At 36.3% G+C, this 19,999-nt stretch overlaps 1 protein-coding gene across 2 annotated transcripts; it reads left to right on the forward strand.

The window, feature by feature from the left end:
* The first annotated feature begins 13,073 nt into the window (after nucleotides 1-13,073).
* LOC149254234 (uncharacterized) lies at nucleotides 13,074-16,210 on the forward strand. 2 transcript variants are annotated; one of them, XM_089460091.1, is made up of 4 exons: nucleotides 13,074-13,915; nucleotides 14,090-14,324; nucleotides 14,469-15,038; nucleotides 15,720-16,210. In XM_089460091.1, the coding sequence occupies exons 1-3, from the start codon at nucleotides 13,313-13,315 to the stop codon at nucleotides 15,005-15,007; spliced, it is 1,377 nt and encodes a 458-aa protein (XP_089316217.1). In that variant the 5' UTR covers nucleotides 13,074-13,312; the 3' UTR covers nucleotides 15,008-15,038; nucleotides 15,720-16,210. The 2 variants fall into 2 exon arrangements, with proteins under 2 accessions (XP_089316217.1, XP_089316216.1); XM_089460090.1 differs by having other exon boundaries at nucleotides 13,075-13,915; nucleotides 14,087-14,324.
* The last annotated feature ends 3,789 nt before the right edge of the window (nucleotides 16,211-19,999 follow it).

Below are 19,999 nucleotides of genomic sequence, written 5' to 3' on the forward strand. Positions count from 1 at the left end.
TTCAGAAAGCTATTACATAATAATAAAAACCCTCAGATTTGCTACACCAATTTTCCCGCATTGGGTTTTTTCTGGGAATTTGTCCAAAAAATATTGTCATTTGTGTTGTATCTTTATGTATTGTTTTGTTCTTATTTCGGCATATAATTTAATTGGTGTAGGTTGCAGTGTATTAGCTTCAATATTCGATGTAGGAAGCAATAAATAATTTGTTTCAGTAATTAACAAATAGGAGAAGTTTAATCAGTTGTTGTAATAGGGATTCTGGTTTGCGGAATTTTCACAGGAGAGGCAAATTCCTCATGGTGTAGGTGGAGAAATCCGATGGTGTTACAGATCCATTTAGGCACATCAAATCCCAACATTCAGATCAGTGTTTTAGGGCTCATCAAACCCTAAATTTAGTTGTTTCATGCCCTAAACAAGTCAACCCTTTGAATGCCTCCTTCCCAGACAGTTTCATGACTTGAATACATCCATGAATTGCCTCTAGAAGGAACATCACAAGTAAGCCCTTATGAAGGTGTGCTGCAGAGCAATTAAGTCCACTGCCAGGGTGCTTTGTAGAGCACTTAGGCTTCCTTTCACCTACGCTAGGCGAGAATGAGCAAAATTCACATAGGGTTTGGGGAATATTCTTATCTTTTGGAGTCATTTATAAGGTTCCCTCACTTATCAACTCCTATGAGCCCGAAAATGGATGAGGAATGAGTTAAGGTGCATCCTATCCTCTCATCCCTTCCTCCATGGAACTAATTCTAAGTATGGAAGGCCATTCAATGCCACCATTAATGACAAAACCTCCTTCATCTTCTTATAAATTGACCACTCATCTAAGTGATCAGGGGCTAGATTATGTTGAATTGCAAGGAGATAATGCTGGATTTAAGAGATCTGTGGTTTGTATCTTTTGACTTAGTTACCGGAGAATCCACAGTATGAACCATTTTTATGTCAACGTTTCAAATCCCAACTGGGATCCATCATCAGGACTTATGAATGATGATAAAAGAAGAGCTGATTAGAAGGAAATAAATAATAATGAGGATAATAAATTTAAGGATCAACAGAATGTTGACTTGAATATTTATTTTAATTAATTAATTAATTAATTAATTTTATTATTATTTATTTATTTATTTATTTTAATAAATTATTTTTATTTTTACTGTTGAGTTTTATATATTAATTTTTACTGATGAGTTAATATATTAATTTAAATTATTAAAATTCATAACCTTAATGGTAATAATTATCATTAAATATTTAATATATGTTAATATAATATTATTTATTTTATTCTGTATGAGAAATGATTATTTATTTTTAATATATATTAGTATTTAAAGAATAGAAAAATAAGTATATTGTATTAATATTTAAAATTATTTAAATTTTTTTTTTTTTTTTTTGAAATTATATTAATATTAATAATAATTAATATATTAATTAATTGCTATATAAATTAATTAACATATTAAACTAATTAATATTTATAAATGTTAATAATGTTAATAAATCAATATTAATAACTTTAATAGATATTAATAGTGTTAAAAATATTAATAATACTTAATTAATAATGTTAATAAATATTAATAATACTTAATTAATAATCACTTAATAATTAATTATTAAGTGATTATTAGATGCTGTTATGAGACTTGACTTTGGAGCAAATGATGTGATGCCACAAGCTTGTCTTGCTTTTGATGTGATGTGGATGGGATCCAAGCTGAAGGAATGAATCTGAATCGGACATTGATGATTGTAATTTCTTCTTCTATCTAAATAAAGTGTTTGATCCTTTTTCCATATGTTGTGTTCTTTCATAATGCTTATATGTATGAATTGCTTCTAATTCCTTTCATTTATGTTCAATGGATTGTATGCTTTGATCAGTTTTTTGTCTTCTGTTGTGTTTACAGGGTACTTCTCAAGCGGATTAAGTACGGGAAGGAGCAACGGAATCGATACAAGGGAGACGAGTGGAAAGCGAGACTATAGGTAGGCCTTCTATCCTCTCTTCTTATCTATTGTTCATAGGGAAAGTTGAAAACACTTTAAACTGTTGTTCTAGGCACAACTATTTGTCTAGTGAATTAGTATTTATCCATAGATACTAAATTCTCCAAAACAAATTGGCGACTCCACTGGGGAAGAATCCTCTTTCCTACTAGCTTATTCACCTCCTAAGACATCCTTGTAGACTCTACTTGTGTTCATTGACTGTATTTCAGCTCTTTTACATTGAATTTTTGTCAAAATTTGAGGTTAGATGACTCTTGAGTGGCCTCTCAGAAATCAGCGCAGGCTTGGTCAGGGGACAGTGCTCTGCAGAGCACCCTTGAGTGAGAGATAGTGCTCTGCAACGTAGTTAGGCCCTCTTTGACCTGCGCTAATCAACCTTAGGTCAAATTCCCACCTTTGGAAAGTGTTTTTGCCAACTTTTCTCAATTTGTTTGCTTGTTGATTGAACAATGAATGTCATGTCTCAGAGAACAAATTTTTATCTCCTTTTCCAACCCTACTTTGATTTGATTGATTAATGTTTCTTTAATGTTTTCTTTGTCATTATCAGTCTATAGTCAAAGTTAGAATATAGTTGATTAATCTTCATTCAAAATGTAAAGTCTTCTCTTCCTTCGAATTAGAACTGTTGTAAAAGTCTTCGTTCTTATGGAAGATTGATTGATTATATGTGCTTGTTTCCTTTTTGTTCATCATGACATTAAGTAATTTGAAAAGAAAAACTTGCATCGTTCATATTGTAGTTTGTGAATGCTTGAAAGGAATAGCTAGGGAAATTGCATTAGATGTGCTCTTTGCTCTCTGCCAAAAATCTGGTTGCTCTATCCCTACTAGCTAAGGATTTTCATTGTTAAATTGAATGGAAAGAATGCTTATCATATTAGTTGCTTTTTAGGAATTGCAAACATACATCACGTGGTGAACCTTGAAAGGCAAATTCTAAAGAAGATCAACTTAAACTTTTACCTAATCGAGCATTGTCACTTAGTGAAAAACATTTAGAGGTCTAGGCTAGAGATGTGTTCTGGCATCGTAAAACAAAGCAGTTGTTGCTAACTTGTTTGCAATACATCCCGAGTGTGATGCCTCATTCCACGTACGTGAGTATATCGTAGCTTTTCCACGTACCTTCGGGTATATAGGGCAGTGTTACAGTACGTAAAGTATATGGGAATGCTCTCACTGTGCGGTTTTGCATTAGACAACGCTTATACGGATTGGGCCTCCACGTACTTTCGAGTATATATGGGAGGAAAACACTAGGTTGCTATCCATCCTTAGGTAACTGAGTCAGTCGCCTTGTACACTGTGATACACCGAACACAGCATTCGGGGAGATTGCTTGCTCGTACTTCTTGGTTCGCCAGGAGGTATTCTGCAGTTCACAGTTACTTGGTAAAACTTTTGCCTAGATTATCCCTCTTTTGTTATGATATGTTACTTTGATTAAAATAAATTTAATTGACCGCAGATAACATCCTCCACGCTCGCTCCTTAGTTGATCTTAGGTTGAAACATATGGCGACAAATCAGGAGTCCACCGATCAAGGAATTCCTTTTGATGGGAATCCTAGTCGTTTTCCTTCTTTCGGAAATATTGGTGCTCCTTATATGGCTACATTATCCCTACTGGGACTTACCATTGGCTTGCTAGTATGGTTGTTTTCAACCTCCTTGGTTCAAAATTTCGTGATTTCTTCGCAATCGAGTACTCCTCCAACTGGACAAAATCAACCTCCTGTTGATCCTAAAGTTGACCCTTTGCCTTCTTCCTCGGCTATTTCTTCATCCCCTTCTTCCTCTTCGCCCGGTGAAAGTATTGGTACTAGTAACTAGGTGGCTAAAAAGAAGAAGAAGCAAATTCAACAAAGGGGAAACCAAGCAACCATTGCTTTGAATGCAACATTTGATGAGAAACTGCCCGTCAAGCCTCAGAAAGTTTGATATCCATGCAAACTTTGTGCGACACACCATCAGCTAGTGATAGTAAGGTTCATGGAAAAAAGGGTAAAGTTAAGTTTCCTTGTAGGTTATGTGAAGGGAATCACCCCATTCACCTTTGTCCCTATCTGGATGAAGCCAAAATAGTGTTGGATAACCATCCTACTTCATCGCAACGACTTCCATCTGGTTACAAGAGACTATCCCTTAATCCTTCACTAGTTGATGAATTGACAGACCAAAATCAACCGTCGGTCAAACCCACTCTCTCTGAAAGTGAATCCTATGAGTCTATACCCGACCCAAATCAACATGTCGAGGTAACAGTTGACCCGATTTCACCTTCAGTTAATCGTACCTTTCCTGAAGAGAGTGAATATGATACCACTCAGGTTCTTTTTTTTTCTTCAGATTCAAATGAGCTTGGGGGCAATCCTCATCTTTCATCAAGATAGGAGGAAAATCCTCTCGCTCTCGTAACTCAAGAGGTTAATTCTCCCGTTTCTACGGTACCCACTCCAAGTAGTTTGGTCACTTCCTTTGATTGGAATCGACTGGCAGGATTCCGTCTTCCCTCTTATGTGCCTTTCTAGATCATAGTACAGGTTTGTAATATGATTGTATTTGGAACTATTATAGATGAAGGTGTATCAGTGAGTATCCTTTCCTCAACTGCTTGGCAAGCGCTTGGTTCACCGCCACTTGTGCCAGTTACTTAGAATTTTTTGGCTTTTAACAGAGGAATCAGTCAACCATTAGGGATCCTTCCTCAGTTGCCTATTACTTTGGGAGGAAAAACCATTTATCTGAACATGATGGTAGTCCCAATCCCTTTAGATTACAATTTACTTCTTGGGCGCGACTATGTTTATGACATGGGAGCTATTGTTTCAACACTCTTTCGAGTGATTTGTTTCCCGTATGAAGGCAAAATTGTCACCGTTGACTAGCTTTCATTTCCCAATCCAAATATGGCTTCCAGCCCACCATCTTCCCTAAATGGTCCTTTTGTACCAATGGTATCATCCCTGCGACGGGTTAATTATGTGGCAACCCGTTCCATGCTTACATCAACTGACGATCAATTCAATGATGTTATACATTATGTAGAACCAGATCTCTCTTTCATGACCTCTTATGAGTTGTGATCGAGGAGCATGAGGATAGTTCTTTTACTATGTCAACCTCGTTAAAAAATGAAACAGATCCTTTGAGGATAGTTCCTGGTCTTGTGTCAACCTCGTTAAAAAATGAAACAGTGGTCTATGAGGATAGTTCCTAGTCTTATGTCAACCTCGTTAAAAAATGAAACAAAGGGTATGAGTATAGTTCATTGTCATGTGTCAAGCTCGTTAAAAAATGAAACAAGGAATCTGAGCATAGTTCCTTGTCTTGTGTCAAGCTCATTAAAAAATGAAACAAGGTCCCAAGTTCCAAGTCGAGTCTTTGATTAGATCTCGTAAAATCCTAGTCGAGTCTTTCACTTGATCTCGTAAAAGAACCTTCATTCCATCCACCTGATAGCCACAAGTAGTCTACTTAGGTGAATGTAATGAAGCTTGGGGGGCATGCACCTAGTGGTAAAGTTAAGTTTCCCTATAGGTTATGTGAAGGGAATCACCCCATTCACCTTTTTCCCTATCTAGACGAAGCTAAAAAGGTGTTGGATAACCATCCTGATTCACCGCAGTGACTTCCATCTGGTTACAGGAGACTCTCCCTTTCATCATGCTAGGGGCATGTAAACCAATCTCAAGCATAGTTTTTCATTTCGAGCTTGTGTAAAAATGAAACTGAATCCAAGCATAGTTTGTCATTTCAAGCTTGTGTAAACATGAAACTGAATCCAAGCATAGTTCCCTATGGTTCAAGCTTGTGTAAAAATGAACCCATTTCCATTTTTAACCCTCGTGATTTCCATTCTATTAGCCTCTTTCGTCAGATGAGCCTTGGTTGTTTTCATCCCATTGCCACCATCCCTTTGGTCGATCATACACTTTCACTTGGTTGTTTTACCCTTTTTGAGGAACAGTTGCAATGAGTGGTCTTATTAGCCAGCCTCTTCACATAAATCAACATGTTTTGAGAAGTTCCAACATCACCGGAACCAGTTGCTATCCTAGACACCACTCATTCCTCAAAGTGGAGTCCTCTTTAAGCTCTTTTCAAACTCTCGAAATATGAAAATATTTCCGAGCGCTTGTCCTTTCTAGCTCGTTAACGGATTGGAAATGATATCTCTCTTGTATTATTTTACACTTTTTCGGACTTGAGAGATTAATTTCCAAAAAAGAACTTGTGGAGTTTTCTTTTTGTATCTTTTCAAACTCTCTAAACATGAAAAGGACTGAGTTATCTTTGTCATTAAACTCGTTAAAAACCTCAAATAGCGACAAACTTGTCCATCTAGACAAGACCGAGTTTCACCTTCACTAGACTCGTTAAAACATCAAATAGCGATGGATTCACCTGAAGGGTGAAATTATACAACAAGTATTTGTTATCCTCCTCAAGCTTGATAAAAATAAGAGGTATTGGTCAGAAATGACTAGTGAAAATGGAAAAAGGGGAAAACCACTTTATGGTAGCAGGTCGCTCTTGAACATGACACTTTCACTCCATCACTGTGACTATCTGGGTTGGGCTATTAGCTTGATGGTTATCACACCATTGGTCTATCATACCATCCATCGCTTTGTTTTGGGTCAATGCTACCAATTCACTTTAGTGTCGCCGACATGTTGAAGAGAAGTCATCCAGTCAAAATCCATCTTTTGCAATACCATAAACCTTCATTTCATGACCGCCATTCCTGAACCTTGTGTCGTCAGTCAAATTCCATCTCTAAATAACTACACTTGTTTCATGTCGTTGAGTGGGATACATCAAGGCTCTCCTGCGATGAGTCGCTTCTTGTCAACATCAACTCATTATCCAAGAAGTTGACTTAGAAACACCCATTCAGTACCTTGAGGCTTGCATGCATCAATGGCAGGTTTCTCGCTTTCGGCGATAGGCATACATCAATGGCCTTCAACCAAAAGACTTTGTATGGTGTTCGACATCAAATAATCCATTCACACCATGTAGAAGGTACTGCAGTACCTTGAGGATCATTATCATTATTGGTGATTTCTCTCACATATATTAACAACTTACATCATTGGCTAGTAATCAGATGGTGTCTTCCCATGTTCGACTTCAGAACACATATTCACATGGTTAGACTCGTACTTGAGCGAACGGTTGAACGAGATTGAAGACCTCGATTCTAGTTTCATCCATCCGGGCTGCGATATCAGGAGTATTAAATCATATGTACAATGGATTTACATTGATAGTCATTCCGATCATGGGTCTATTTCTGTAGATGACTATTTATGTATATGTAATGAAAGTTCATAAGCTGAGCATGGGTATGCCTTCCCTCAAAAATTCATGTAAAATCAAATATCATGATATATGTATTGTAATTGATGCAGGTCACCTTTCGCTTCGATACCGCCTCATCACATCGTAAAGCATTTCATTCGACATTGGCATTTTTACGACTTCATGCTTTAGGGGGAAAATATTATAGATCCATTTGGGCACATCAAATCCCAAAATTCAGATCAGTGTTTTAGGGCTCATCAAACCCTAAATTCAGTTGTTTCATGCCCTAAACAAGTCAACCCTTTGAATGCCTCCTTCCTAGACAGTTTCATGACTTGAATACATCCATGAATTGCCTCTAGAAGGACCAGTGTAGGTAAGCCCTTATGGAGGTGTGCTGCAAAGCAGTTAAGTCCACTACCAGGGTGCTCTGCAGAGCACTTAGGCTTCCTTTCACCTGCACCGGGCGAGAATGAGCGAAATTCACATATGGTTTGGGGAATATTCTTATCTTTTGGAGTCATCTAGAAGGTTCCCTCACTTATCAACTCCTATGAGCTCAAAAATGGATAAGGAATGAGTTAAGGTGCATCCTATCCTCTCATCCCTTCCTCCATGGAACTAATTCTAAGTATGGAAGGCCATTCAATGCCACCATTAATGACAAAACCTCCTTCATCTTCCTATAAATTGACCACTCATCTAAGTGATCAGGGGCTGGATTATGTTGAATTGTAAGGAGATAATGCTGCCATGAGACTTGACTTTGGAGCAAATGATGTGATGCCACAAGCTTGTCTTGCTTTTGATGTGATGTAGATGGGATCCAAGTTGAAGGAATGACTCTAAATCAGACACTGATGGTTGTAATTCCTTCTTCTATCTAAATAAAGTGTTTGAGCCTTTTTCCATATGTTGTGTTCTTTCATAATGCTTATATGTATGAATTGCCTCTGATTCCTTTAATTTATGTTCAATGGATCGTATGCTTTGATCGGTTTTTTGTCTTCTGTTGTGTTTACAGGGTACTTCTCAAGTGGATTAAGTACGGGAAGGAGCGACGGAATCGATATAAGGAAGACGAGTGGAAAGCGAGACTATAGGTAGGCCTTTTATCCTATCTTCTTATCTATTGTTCATAGGGAAATTTGAAAACACTTTAAACTGTTGTTCAAGGCACAACTACTTGTCTAGTGAATTAGTATTTATCCGTAGATGCTAAATTCTCCAAAACAGATGGCAACCATGCTTGTTTAGGGCCTAGTGATCTGGTGGGGATTGCGGTAAAGCCCGGTTCTATTGACGAGGGTGAGGTGGCTTAGCCTCAGGAAGCCCTGGTTGAATTTGGTTATGAGTCCCACATTCATGCTTGGAATATGACACTATGGTGATTGGCTGAAAGAAATATTTGGTTCAACCAATCTATGGTCGAGTGGTACGTGGAAGTCCCAAACCTGGTTGGATTTTGCATCCATTTATAAGAATTCCTATTCCTCGGTATTTCATGTGTAAATGTACTGGTCTATATGTGGATTTTATGGTTGTTGTATCCTTGTAAAATATGTTGTTTATATGCTAGTTATGAGTATGTTTTATGACAGTGATGATGTATGGCTCTCATCATGTTTTGATTTGTAAATGAATGAACAATGAATATATTATCTAATATATGGTAATGAAACTAATGTGATAAGGCATCAATGCTTCTTACCAATTCTCAAATAAGTATGAGACTCGTATGCTCAGGTATGTTGTTATGACTTGTGGGATGCATATTTGTGACATGTTTGACAAAATGCATGTCATGGTTAGTAGGGGTCCTGTCAAGTATTTGTTCAAGTATTTGCATTATTATCATTGTTTCAATGTTATTTTTCATTTATGGAAGTTTCATGAAGTTCTGGGCAGTGGCCTGAGACCTAGCCCTGAAAAAGTGGCACATAATCTGGGGTTGCTGGCTCAGAACTAGCTGAAAAAGTCCCCAATTGTTGGCATGCCCTTGCTATGGGAGTGACTGGAGGGTCCCAGTCGCATGCATGCCCATGTCATGGGAGCGACTGAGGCTTTAAGTTAGTAAAATGTCAAGTTACCTCAGGGGTTGGTCACCTGGAAGGGTTGGTTGGCTCCTGAAGGTTCTGTAACATGTGTAGAAGGTCAGATTGGTTGTGTTTTGTCAATTCCACTTCCTTAACTGTACATGGGGAGTTGAATAAGATCATAGTAGCCTCTCGTCACATGTTTACCCTAGTGAACCGATTAACTTGGGTAAATGTGGGAGGAGGGTGTTACACAATCACCATTGTGCCATATTCCAAGCATGAATGTGGGATCTCATGGAATAAACCAAGCAAAACCAAACCAGGGCTTCCAAAGGCCAAACCACCTCAAACCTCAACCAGTCATTCCACCTCACGACCAGACATCACTAATATCAACAAATTGGCCTCTACTTAAGTTGTTCAAGGCTCAAGGGTGCTTGTTCCAACCCGACTCTCGGACTATATTAGGGGAATTTTGAGGTCTAAAATGGGCCTCCTAAGGAAATTATATAATAATAGTGGAAATACTAAAATAATATTAGCCTTACATCATCAAATTTTTGGGGGAAAAAATAAAAAACTAATTTTTCAACTCATATTTTCAACTTATCTCCCTATGGGTTTACTCAAATTTCGACTGGAAACACTTGTTGGATGAAAAATTTGATTCCTCATCCAAGGAGTACCCATATTTCATACTTTTGATGGACCCTACTACATGAAAAATGAGAAATACATTAAAAATTTGATTGTAATCACATTTTTTGATGTATTTCTTATTTTTCGTGTAGTAGGGTCCATAGAAAGTATGCAACATGGGTAGTCCTTGGATGAGGAATTAAATTTTGCATCCAACGAGTACTCCCACTCAAAATTTGAGTAAAACCTTTGGGAGACAAGTTGAAAATACGAGTTGAAAAAGTAGTTTTATTATTTTATTATTTTTTAATCTTTTTACTTTTTTACTCCAAAAATGGTAAATCATCCCCCATGGCCGCCATCATCATCTTGAATCCTATTGGTTCTTATAAAGTTTATTTTGGTTGTATATTTTTCTTAGGAGGCCCATTTTAGACCTCAAAATTCCCCTAATGGTAACTCAACCCATAAATGTCGCAGGGTTCTAGAGCGTTTGTCCAACCAAGGCTCCAGGACTAGTAACTCAACCCACTAAGGGCTCCAGATTATTTGTCCAACCAAGGCTTCAACGACTAGTAACTCAACCCAAGTTGTTCTAGAGCTTCCAAAACGTTTCACCAACCAAAGCTCCAAGAACTAATAACTCAACCCACAACCATAAGGAACATGAGCACCAACCAGAAAACAAATGGGAAACCACACAACACCATGGATATTGAGGAAATGGCAAGGCTAGGAAAAACCACTATCTATCCAGGCAATCCCCCATGCCAATGACAGATCATAACTAAATAACCACATGCATACACCATGCATGCCAAAACTAGCAAGTAAATAATACATGTGACCCGATACCTACAAAGCTATCCAACTGTAGCGTTGTTGATCCCGTTATCCCCTTGTGCTTTCTTGCTTTCCTTTGCCTTCTTTCTCCAAATCCAATGTGCTCCAATATTTCTTTAAGTGTGAAATAGTGTGTGGGAGAGAGAGAGAGAATAGAAGAGAGCTCCAAGTTAAAACTAACAAAAAACCATGGAATGATCCTCAGAAACCTTTTTATAATTGATGCCTCTATTTTCTTCATTTTTCTTTATGCCAATAAATGCCTCTTTGCCTTTGCCAATGCCTTTGCCAACTTCCATAACCATTAATTAATCACAAGTGATCCTCATTATTATGTTTTTGCCTAACATTCAGCTTGGAATACGTGTCCCATGACCTTGGTCTTATTTTTTCCTTTATTACATGGATTTTTAATCGAGGTTGTTACATAAAGAGATCAAATTTTTTAAGATGTAAGAGTCGAGAGAGATCAAATCTTTCAAGATGCAAACCTTTTTTTGAGGGATCAAATCTTTAAAGATGCACACAAACGTTTGCACTCGACTCTGGATAGATTAATAGTTAAGATGGATCTATGGTGGTTTTGAGCAACACAATAATAAAATGTTTTAACTATAACATATTTTTTATTTTCACTTGTTTTATAATATATATACGTAGTTGCCATTGAAATATTTTATTTATGATTCACATTCTCCACATTGAAATGTTAATACATACCCCCTCATTCGAAAGTAGAAAACATATATGCATAGGATTTTCTCTCTCTCTTTCTATACACACACACACATGGAAGCAAAAAACACAAATGCATAGAATATTCTCCTCTCTCTACACACACATACATTGAATTAATTTTGTTATTAGTATTTTCTAAAATGTTACATTTCAACTCCATATTCAATACTGAATTAGAAGGCACCTATTAATGGAACAAGAACTTTCTCACTCTTTCTCACCTCTCTCTATAGATTTGATGTTAAAATCTTGTAGTCACATGCATTTTAAAATATTTAATTTATAACCCACATTAAACTTTTTTCTTTGTTATTGCATCGAGAGGCGCTTTCAACCTAATATGGTACATATGTTATAGCATAATGTAATGTAAACATTTTAACTCAAGTCAAAATAAAAATAGCCCTATAAAAATAAAATAACCCATGGTAGTGATCCATGGTGTTCATGTGAAATATAACCTATTTAAAGGGGGAAATTAAACTAGCGATATCCATCTTAACTCCAGATTTACTAAGGGTTGAGAGGGATCAACTTGACATGCAAATCTTTTTTAGAGTGAAAAGAGTTTTGATCCCTCTAGGCCTTAGTAGATTGAGTTAAGATGACTATAGGTTGGTTAATATATTTGAAATGTTATATATCATCTCCATATAAAAAATGGAATAAATTACATATCTCCCTCTCTCAATGCAAAGTGAAAACATACGAAAAATTTTAAATTTTTTTTGTAAGTAGAATTAATATAATTTTTTTTCTTGATATCCACATTGAAATATTTTACTTATGGTGGAGATTCAAATATTTTCTTGATATTGATATATTTTTATTTTATTTTTTATAAAGTTGATATAAAATTAATTAGATATTGAAATATTTTATTAAAATTTGAGATTAATTTTTTTTGTTATTATTATTATTTAATTGGTTAATATAAGTATTATTTTATTATTTTAAATATAACGTTACAATACAACATCTCTCTCATATTAAACTTTACAACACCTCTCAACACAATTAATAACCATTTATTTAAAAAATAAATTTTGATAACTATAAAATGTGGTTGAATGTTGTGCCTAGCACAAAACTTTACAACACCTCTGAACACAATTAATAACTATTTATTTGAAAAATAAAATTAGATCAATATAAAATGTGGTTGGTCTATGAATGCTCTATAGATAATCACTTTTTTATACAATTTGATTGGGTGGGATGGTTAATGACATGTCTTTCCTCTTCAAAAGTTACATGTTTAAACTAAGTGGGTAGAAAGAGTTCAAATTAGAGCGATAAAGGGGTAGAAAAAATTCAAACTAAATGGGTAGAAAGAGTTCAAACTAGAGCAATAAAGTATGTATGTTTTCGCAGTGAAATAATTGGGCTAAATGGATCCTTGTCCCACAAACCACAAACAAACAACACTCTAATTTGTACACTCAAATAAGTCCCTTGTCCCACAAACAAAAACAGCAACGTGTACTTCTAACCCAACAAATTAGAAACCCCATTTCTTCGAAGAGTTCTTCGAAGAGAGTTACCCAGTCATGGAGATCGATGCGAGACTTCGAAGCAATGAGAGTCTGAAATGAACAATTATCAAACAAAGGCATGCTGTGAAGGGCTTTAACGAGCCATAGCTCCAGCCTCCTAATCTCTCCATTAATACTCAATTCACATGGTGATGAGCCCTAAATACTCTAATGTATGCTTGCTTTGAATTCTCCCATCCATGCGAGTTCTTCTTGTGCGGGGGGCGATGCGAGTTCTTCTTGCGCGGGGGGCGATGCGAGTTCTTCTTGCGCCGGGGGGGGGAGGTTTTTGCACCTTCCCTCTCTAAAACCCTAACCGGAGGCGTTACAAAGATACGTTACACTCGGCGAAAAACCAGTGAAATGCTATTATTTATTGTAGCAAATGGAAGGAGCTATATAAGGGCAGTTCCGGCAACAAATAGGGCTATCTACACAGAAATTAGAGCAATAATTAGGGAAAATTTAGTATTGCAGGCGAGCTCTTGTTTTTGGGTTTCTCGTCTCATTTCAGTTCTTGAAATGGTGCATCCTGCGCAGATGTTCAAGAACAGATTGCAAGAATATGCACAGAAGAACTCTTTGCCATTGCCTCTCTATGAAGTTGTAAATGAGGGCCAAGACCATCTTCCGCAATTCAAGTGCACTGTAATAATCAATGGGGCAAAGTATGAATCCCTTCCTGGTTTCACCAACAAGAAGGCATCACAGAATGCTGCAGCTAAGGCAGCTGTCGAAGATTTGGAATCGCAAGGGTTGATTGTTGAGTTCAAAGTAAGTTTCAATTCTTACTCAAATTCTCAAAATCTTTTCAAATGCTGGTTTTGCTTTCTATTTTATATTTCTTTTTCTGTTCCGAGTTTGTTTGCAAATTTAATGATTTTGATTGAATATGGTGGAGTATGTTATAAACTTCCTTTTATTTATTTGCTGACAACCAAAAAGGAGAAAGTACGGCCTAAAGGTATCCTTGCGGAAGTTGTTACAAGGAAGAATATGCCGCCTCCTAGTTATCGTTTTACAAGGACTTATACAGCAACTGTGGTTGTTAATGGGGTTTCCTATACTGGAGGTCTTTCAAACAATCAAAGGGACGCTCAAAACAAGGCTGCACTTGAAGCACTTCAGGCAATCGACCCCAAGGCTGCATTTGAAGTACTTCAGGCAAACGACCCCCAATATTGTGAGTTGATGTGGATGGAGAACTAACTATTTGCATTCTTCTCGGCTATCCTTATGTAACTTCTAATATCCTTACATTTCTTTTGCTCTCAACGATGCTATATGTTACTGATCTTGCCACTGTTCCATTGGAATCTCATGTTAGGTAATTCGTTATCGCATGTTGAAGTTAATGCGAAAAATGATTCCAAACAGCCAACTGCACAACCGGATAACTTGGCATCTGATAATCAGCTATTAGAAGGAACTGAATCTCAATCGGCGGGAAATGGTCTAGAAAAGTCAATTGTCGACGGTGCACCTGCTCCTGAAAAGGACTCAGAGAAGACAGATGTGGAGAATGCATGTGCAGCTGGACATGGTATAGAAAAGACAAAGGTGAAGGATGCCCATGAAGCCGGAAGGGGAATGTCAGATATAAATGATGCACATTCAGTGTCAGCCCCGCAGCCTCATAATCATATTCAACAGGATCCTTTGTCTGCACAACAAGAACATTTGAAAAAGGAGACAAGGGATACCTATCAAGACAAAGTACATGGATCTAAGGGGATGCAGCAAATCAGTCAGGAGCTCGATCTAACTGAACCCATCAGCAAGAGGAGTAGAAGTGAATCTGAGAATGCTGAACAAATTTCTCAAAAAAAGAAAAAGAACAGAAAGGAGACTGATAGCACAGCTTGACAAAGCCTAGAGTGTGCATTGTCTCATTCTGGTATAAGACAGTGAAAACTTTCTTCATATTTCCAAATCATTCATTTTTGTCTCAATTCTTGAGCTATTTCGTTTTATTGATTTTAGCATAGAACATTTAGTCAGATTTATTATATTTATAGGACTCAGATTTCTCAGAAACCTCATCATCTTGAAGTTGAAACAAAATGAACTCTTTATGGCTGTTACTCTTTCTAAATAAATAAATCATGAGTGCATATCATATATTTCCTTGTTTTGCAATGACCCAAGAAAAATCTGTATAAAATGATGCAACATCCCAAGTTCATTTTGCAACAATCTGTCATGTGATTTGGCTTGGTAACCATGATGTAGTAGCTATTGATTAACATTTTTTCTTGGTTCTATGATTACTTTGTTTCAATAGTTGTGAACTATGGAATTTTCCGTTAGAGGTTTGGTTAATCAGCTAACATGAATAAAGAATATTGACTTATATATGTGTATCGTTTTCTTTAATTCCAACGTTTGAATTTCAAATTAGAAATTGGGTTCCTGTTCATTTATTTTCTTCTTGAAGCATAGAGTCCTAGATCTAATAGGGTGTACCATAGCAAATTCGGCCGAATAGACCTAAACGATCCAAAACTTGGGAATTTTGATTTGGCCTTTGAATAATTCACTATAATTCAATTCGTTTGGCATGTGTTGCATGGTGCAGCATTTTCCAAGAAGATCCAGTCTTTCGAAATAGTAAAGAATGCATAATCTCAGTGCCTGTGTCATGGAGATCAACTTATTCTCAAGAACAAGAAGCTGATGCAGAGCCCTGTGATACCATATCTGACGCTGGACTATGCTTATCTGAGAGGATTGGTGATTGGTAGCTGGAATTTTGTCTATTCTCCAACATGCTGCTTGTCCCTAGAATGTTGCTTGTTGCTCCTGTGTAACTGTATAAAGAATATGATGTTTACATATTACTTTGCACTTGGCTTGTACATTCTGCTGCTTGGCCCGTGAGTACTCTGCTGCATACCATATTTCCATTCCGTTCTCCACTAGAATGGCGTTGCGTACATGCAGCATACAGGATATGTATGCTGCGTACCATATTATGCTCTGAATATTGAATTATATTAATATACTCTAGTTCTTGTTTCTATGATCCGTCATAACTGCAATAGCAAAAAACATTGCTCCCTTTTTTCATCTTTTAGCATTTGGGAAATAATTTTGCCAGACTTCATTTTTTTTCTTTTTCATTTTAGCTATTACAAGATGCTTCTCAAATATGGGTTTTTAGCATTCTAGCTATCACTAGAGTAGTTACTAGGAAATGCCTTTCATTCCTATAAAGATGGTTTTTTCCAATATCCATCTCAAGTATCATGAAGTAAAGCTCATTTTTTTCTTATAGATTTTATAAACTCGTGAATGTCAGTGAGGTTGAATGATAGTTCGCTTTCTTTGACGTAATGATTGTCTAGAGTCTTGAAAATATCTCATCTGGGATACCATCTTGGCGATATAGCAATTTAGCTCTATTGCTGAAAATGTTTAACTTGCATGTACATGGAAAATTGCTACCTTATCTGAGTTGATAGAAATATTGAATCATTTTAATATTCTCTAGACCGGAAATTTAAGTATGAAATTTATCACACTAGCTTCTAATATGCAAACTGTAAAATGTATTTCTAATGATTTTATGGGTTAATGGAAAATTAGCCCACCTGCTGGTATTAGCCTAGCCCCTAAAGAATGTTGTTGCCTTCTAGCACCTTGTCATCCTAGCTACTAGATTGGAATATGATTTAAAAAAAAACATGGAAAATTAGCCCACCAACCAGTATTAGCCCCTAAAAATGGTGTTGCCTTCTAGCACCTTATCATCCTAGCTACTAGATTTCAATGAATGGCCCTTCAATCTATAAAGATGCCTTTCCAATATCCAAGTATTCTGAATTAAATCTCATTTTTTCTTGTTCATTGCCTAAATTCATGAATGTCGGGAAGATTCTTTGATATATAGTGATTTAGGTCTCAATCTCTGAAAATGAAGAAATGGAGTTCAAATTTGGAAAGATGGATACTCAATGGAATGCCTTAGAAGTGGAGTTTAGTGTTTACTTCTTCAAGGATGTATCCTAAATGGAATGCTACTTTGACCATTTTCAAAGCAAAAATAGTGTCTTTGCACTTCATGATTCTAATGAATCCAGTCTTTGCACTAATAGTGATTTGTGCTTAAAATCATGTACGAAGTACAGAAGTTTTAGTGAGTTGTGCTTAAAATCATGCATTCTAGCTATCACTAGAGTAGTTACTAGGAAATTGCTTTCATTCCTATAAATATGGTTTTTTCCAATATCCATCTCAAGTATCCTGAAGTAAAGCTCATTTTTTCTTGTTAATTGCCTAGATTCATGAATGTCGGGGAGATTCTTTGATATATAGTAATTTAGGTCTTAATATCTGAAATGCAGAACTTGCATTACCATTTTAAACCAGTGGCTTAGAAGCGGAGTTCAAATTTGGAAAAATGGATACTAAATGGAGTGCCTTAGGAGTGGAGTTTACTTCTTCGAAGATGTATCCTAAATGGAATGCTACTTTGACCATTTTCAAAGAAAAAATAGTGTCTTTGCACTTCCTGATTCTAATGAATCTTGTCTTTGCACTAATAATGATTTGTGCTTAAAATGAGGTACAAAGTACAGAAGTTTTAGTGAGTTGGGCTTAAAATCATGTACAAAGTAGATTTCCCCCCCCCTATTTTTTAGTTCGTTTCTTTCTATAAGATGCCTATGGTTTTGTCTTACTGAATGTTATTGAATATGCTTGTCATTACCTTTGTGCAAAGACAGTCGTATTGAATATTCTAGGTGTTGCCTCTGTTATAGCTTGTTCAAATCTTGTACATTGTAAAAAGACACATTCATATAGATCAGGAGTTATGTCAAACAATCTTTTTAGTGTAGTGGATACCATTACAACATTCTTTATTTTTCGCATCTACCACTATACAATCCTTATCAGCTATATCTTGAATTAGAGTCGATAAAATCTGTTTTCAGCCCTATTTCTCCTAAAACATCCTTATCAGCTATATCTTGAATTAGAGTCGATAAAATCTGTTTTCAGCCCTATTTCTCCTAAAACACATGATCCCGCACTTCTTTGAAATGATGTTTATATCTTCTTATCCAAGTGAATCAAGGCAGCCAAAGTTCTATTTTTAAGGCAAATCCACGATGCTTAATTTCATTAAAAGAGAATGAGTGCTCGGAAATGGCTCAAACTCATTCATTACGATGCTTGGAAATGGTATGTGAAAAAAGGAAGGAGATGACAAAAAGTTGCATAAATTTATTTGACCCCGGATCTTCTAAAGAGAGTTTTACCTTTAAGTTTTTCCAAGATTAAGATGATCTATAGGATTACCTAGTCTAGTGGGCATTCAAATTTCATTTTCAAATAATTTTTAAAGTTCAGTAACTCATTTCTTTTGAAGTTTTGGATACAAGCAATGCAGTAGTCATTTAAAGTCATGGATACAAACAGTTCATTAGTGGGCATTCAAATTTCATATTCAAATAATTTTAAAAGTTCAGTAACTCATTTCTTTTGAACTTTTGGATACAAGCAATGCATTAGTCATTTAAAGTTATGGATACAAACAGTGTATTAGGTTCAAAATGAATTTCTATAATCGAGAATTTTTTTCCATTGAAACTGTGTTGGATTAGGTACAATTGCATATTCACATATCCGCTAAAGTTATGACATCATGTTTTTCATCAAATTTATGGCGCTGTATGATGGTAATGGAACTGGATTTGTATTACATCTATGTTAGTGTTTTGACACTAATAAATTGTGGTTTTATTTTCAATCTAAATATTTTAGATTAAGTTGCATTTTTTTTTATTGTTTTATTCTCTTATTGAATTTAGGCTTCTTTGATCCATATCAAATTTTTGAATAGTTCTTTGGCGAAAATCACATAAAGATACTTTTGTCGACATGTTTCGAACCAACCAGTATGGTTCATCATCAGGACAAGTTGAATGAGCAGATCCGGTTTTGCATATTAAATAGATAGGGCAGAATATCCAATGACCCAATTTTCTAGACAAGGTAACGGCTAAAATGACAACAGCTAGATTTGATCGGGAAACGACTAGTTTGACTTTGATAACAACTAGTTTTATTCTCATATTGAAAATTTTTATATTTGAAGGGATCTTTAAAAAAATGTTACTTAAAAAGATATGAAGTTAAGGTGAATTCTTGCTCTTATGGAATTGCCCCCACCCCAGCCCCCAACATACCCCCACCCCAACCCCCAACATGCCCCCCTCTTATGAGGGGTGATCTAATAGGAACAATGGTTTTCGAGGGGGTGTCACACGGAATCAGTCAAGAGTGCGGACACAACCGACCTTCCTAGAAGTCTAAGACATTCTAATGACAAACAAAACAAACTGGAGCTACCCTTCTCTAAACATGCATTATGATATGAGAAATCAAGTGTTTCGTTCTTACCTTTGTCCAAACGCTGTTGTAGAAGTCCAAGCTTTGTTGATCTGGATGAGCTCCTCATTTTCTCCAAAACTTGCAATCACCAACAGTCAAACAATTAAATAGCACCTGATTATAACATAAAACAAAGCATATTCAACATATAGACCAAGGAGTACATGAAATAACTCATAAACAACAAGTTATTGAGAAGAATGGACCAATTTGCATTAAAGGTAATCAAAAGGAACCATTACAACCTGAGCCTTGGTGTTGTGCAAGCTCCTTCCAGGGTCCACAAGAGTCTTCCTCTACTTTGACAAAGCTCACCCACTTCCAAATAGAACAAGCAAAGATGGCAATCTCTCCTCACAAGCTTCTAAATGGGAGTCCTAATTCCTGCAGCATTTACCCTTAGAAAATGTATAGCTTCAACCTCTCCTCCTTCTGGCCCAATGCCTGTATTTATAGTGC

Source organism: Pinus tabuliformis, chromosome 7 (genome assembly GCF_031772625.1).
Source record: "Pinus tabuliformis cultivar Carrire ecotype Pingquan chromosome 7, CPIR1, whole genome shotgun sequence".
Taxonomy (NCBI): domain Eukaryota; kingdom Viridiplantae; phylum Streptophyta; class Pinopsida; order Pinales; family Pinaceae; genus Pinus; species Pinus tabuliformis.

Bases quoted from the DNA above. Each gene is read 5' to 3' on its own strand.
- LOC149254234 (XM_089460090.1), top strand. From the start codon at position 13,313: ATGTATGCTTGCTTTGAATTCTCCCATCCATGCGAGTTCTTCTTGTGC. The intron at 13,916-14,086 runs GTAAGTTTCAAT...ACAACCAAAAAG, and splicing joins GGTTGATTGTTGAGTTCAAA to GAGAAAGTACGGCCTAAAGG. The intron at 14,325-14,468 runs GTGAGTTGATGT...ATCTCATGTTAG, and splicing joins GGCAAACGACCCCCAATATT to GTAATTCGTTATCGCATGTT.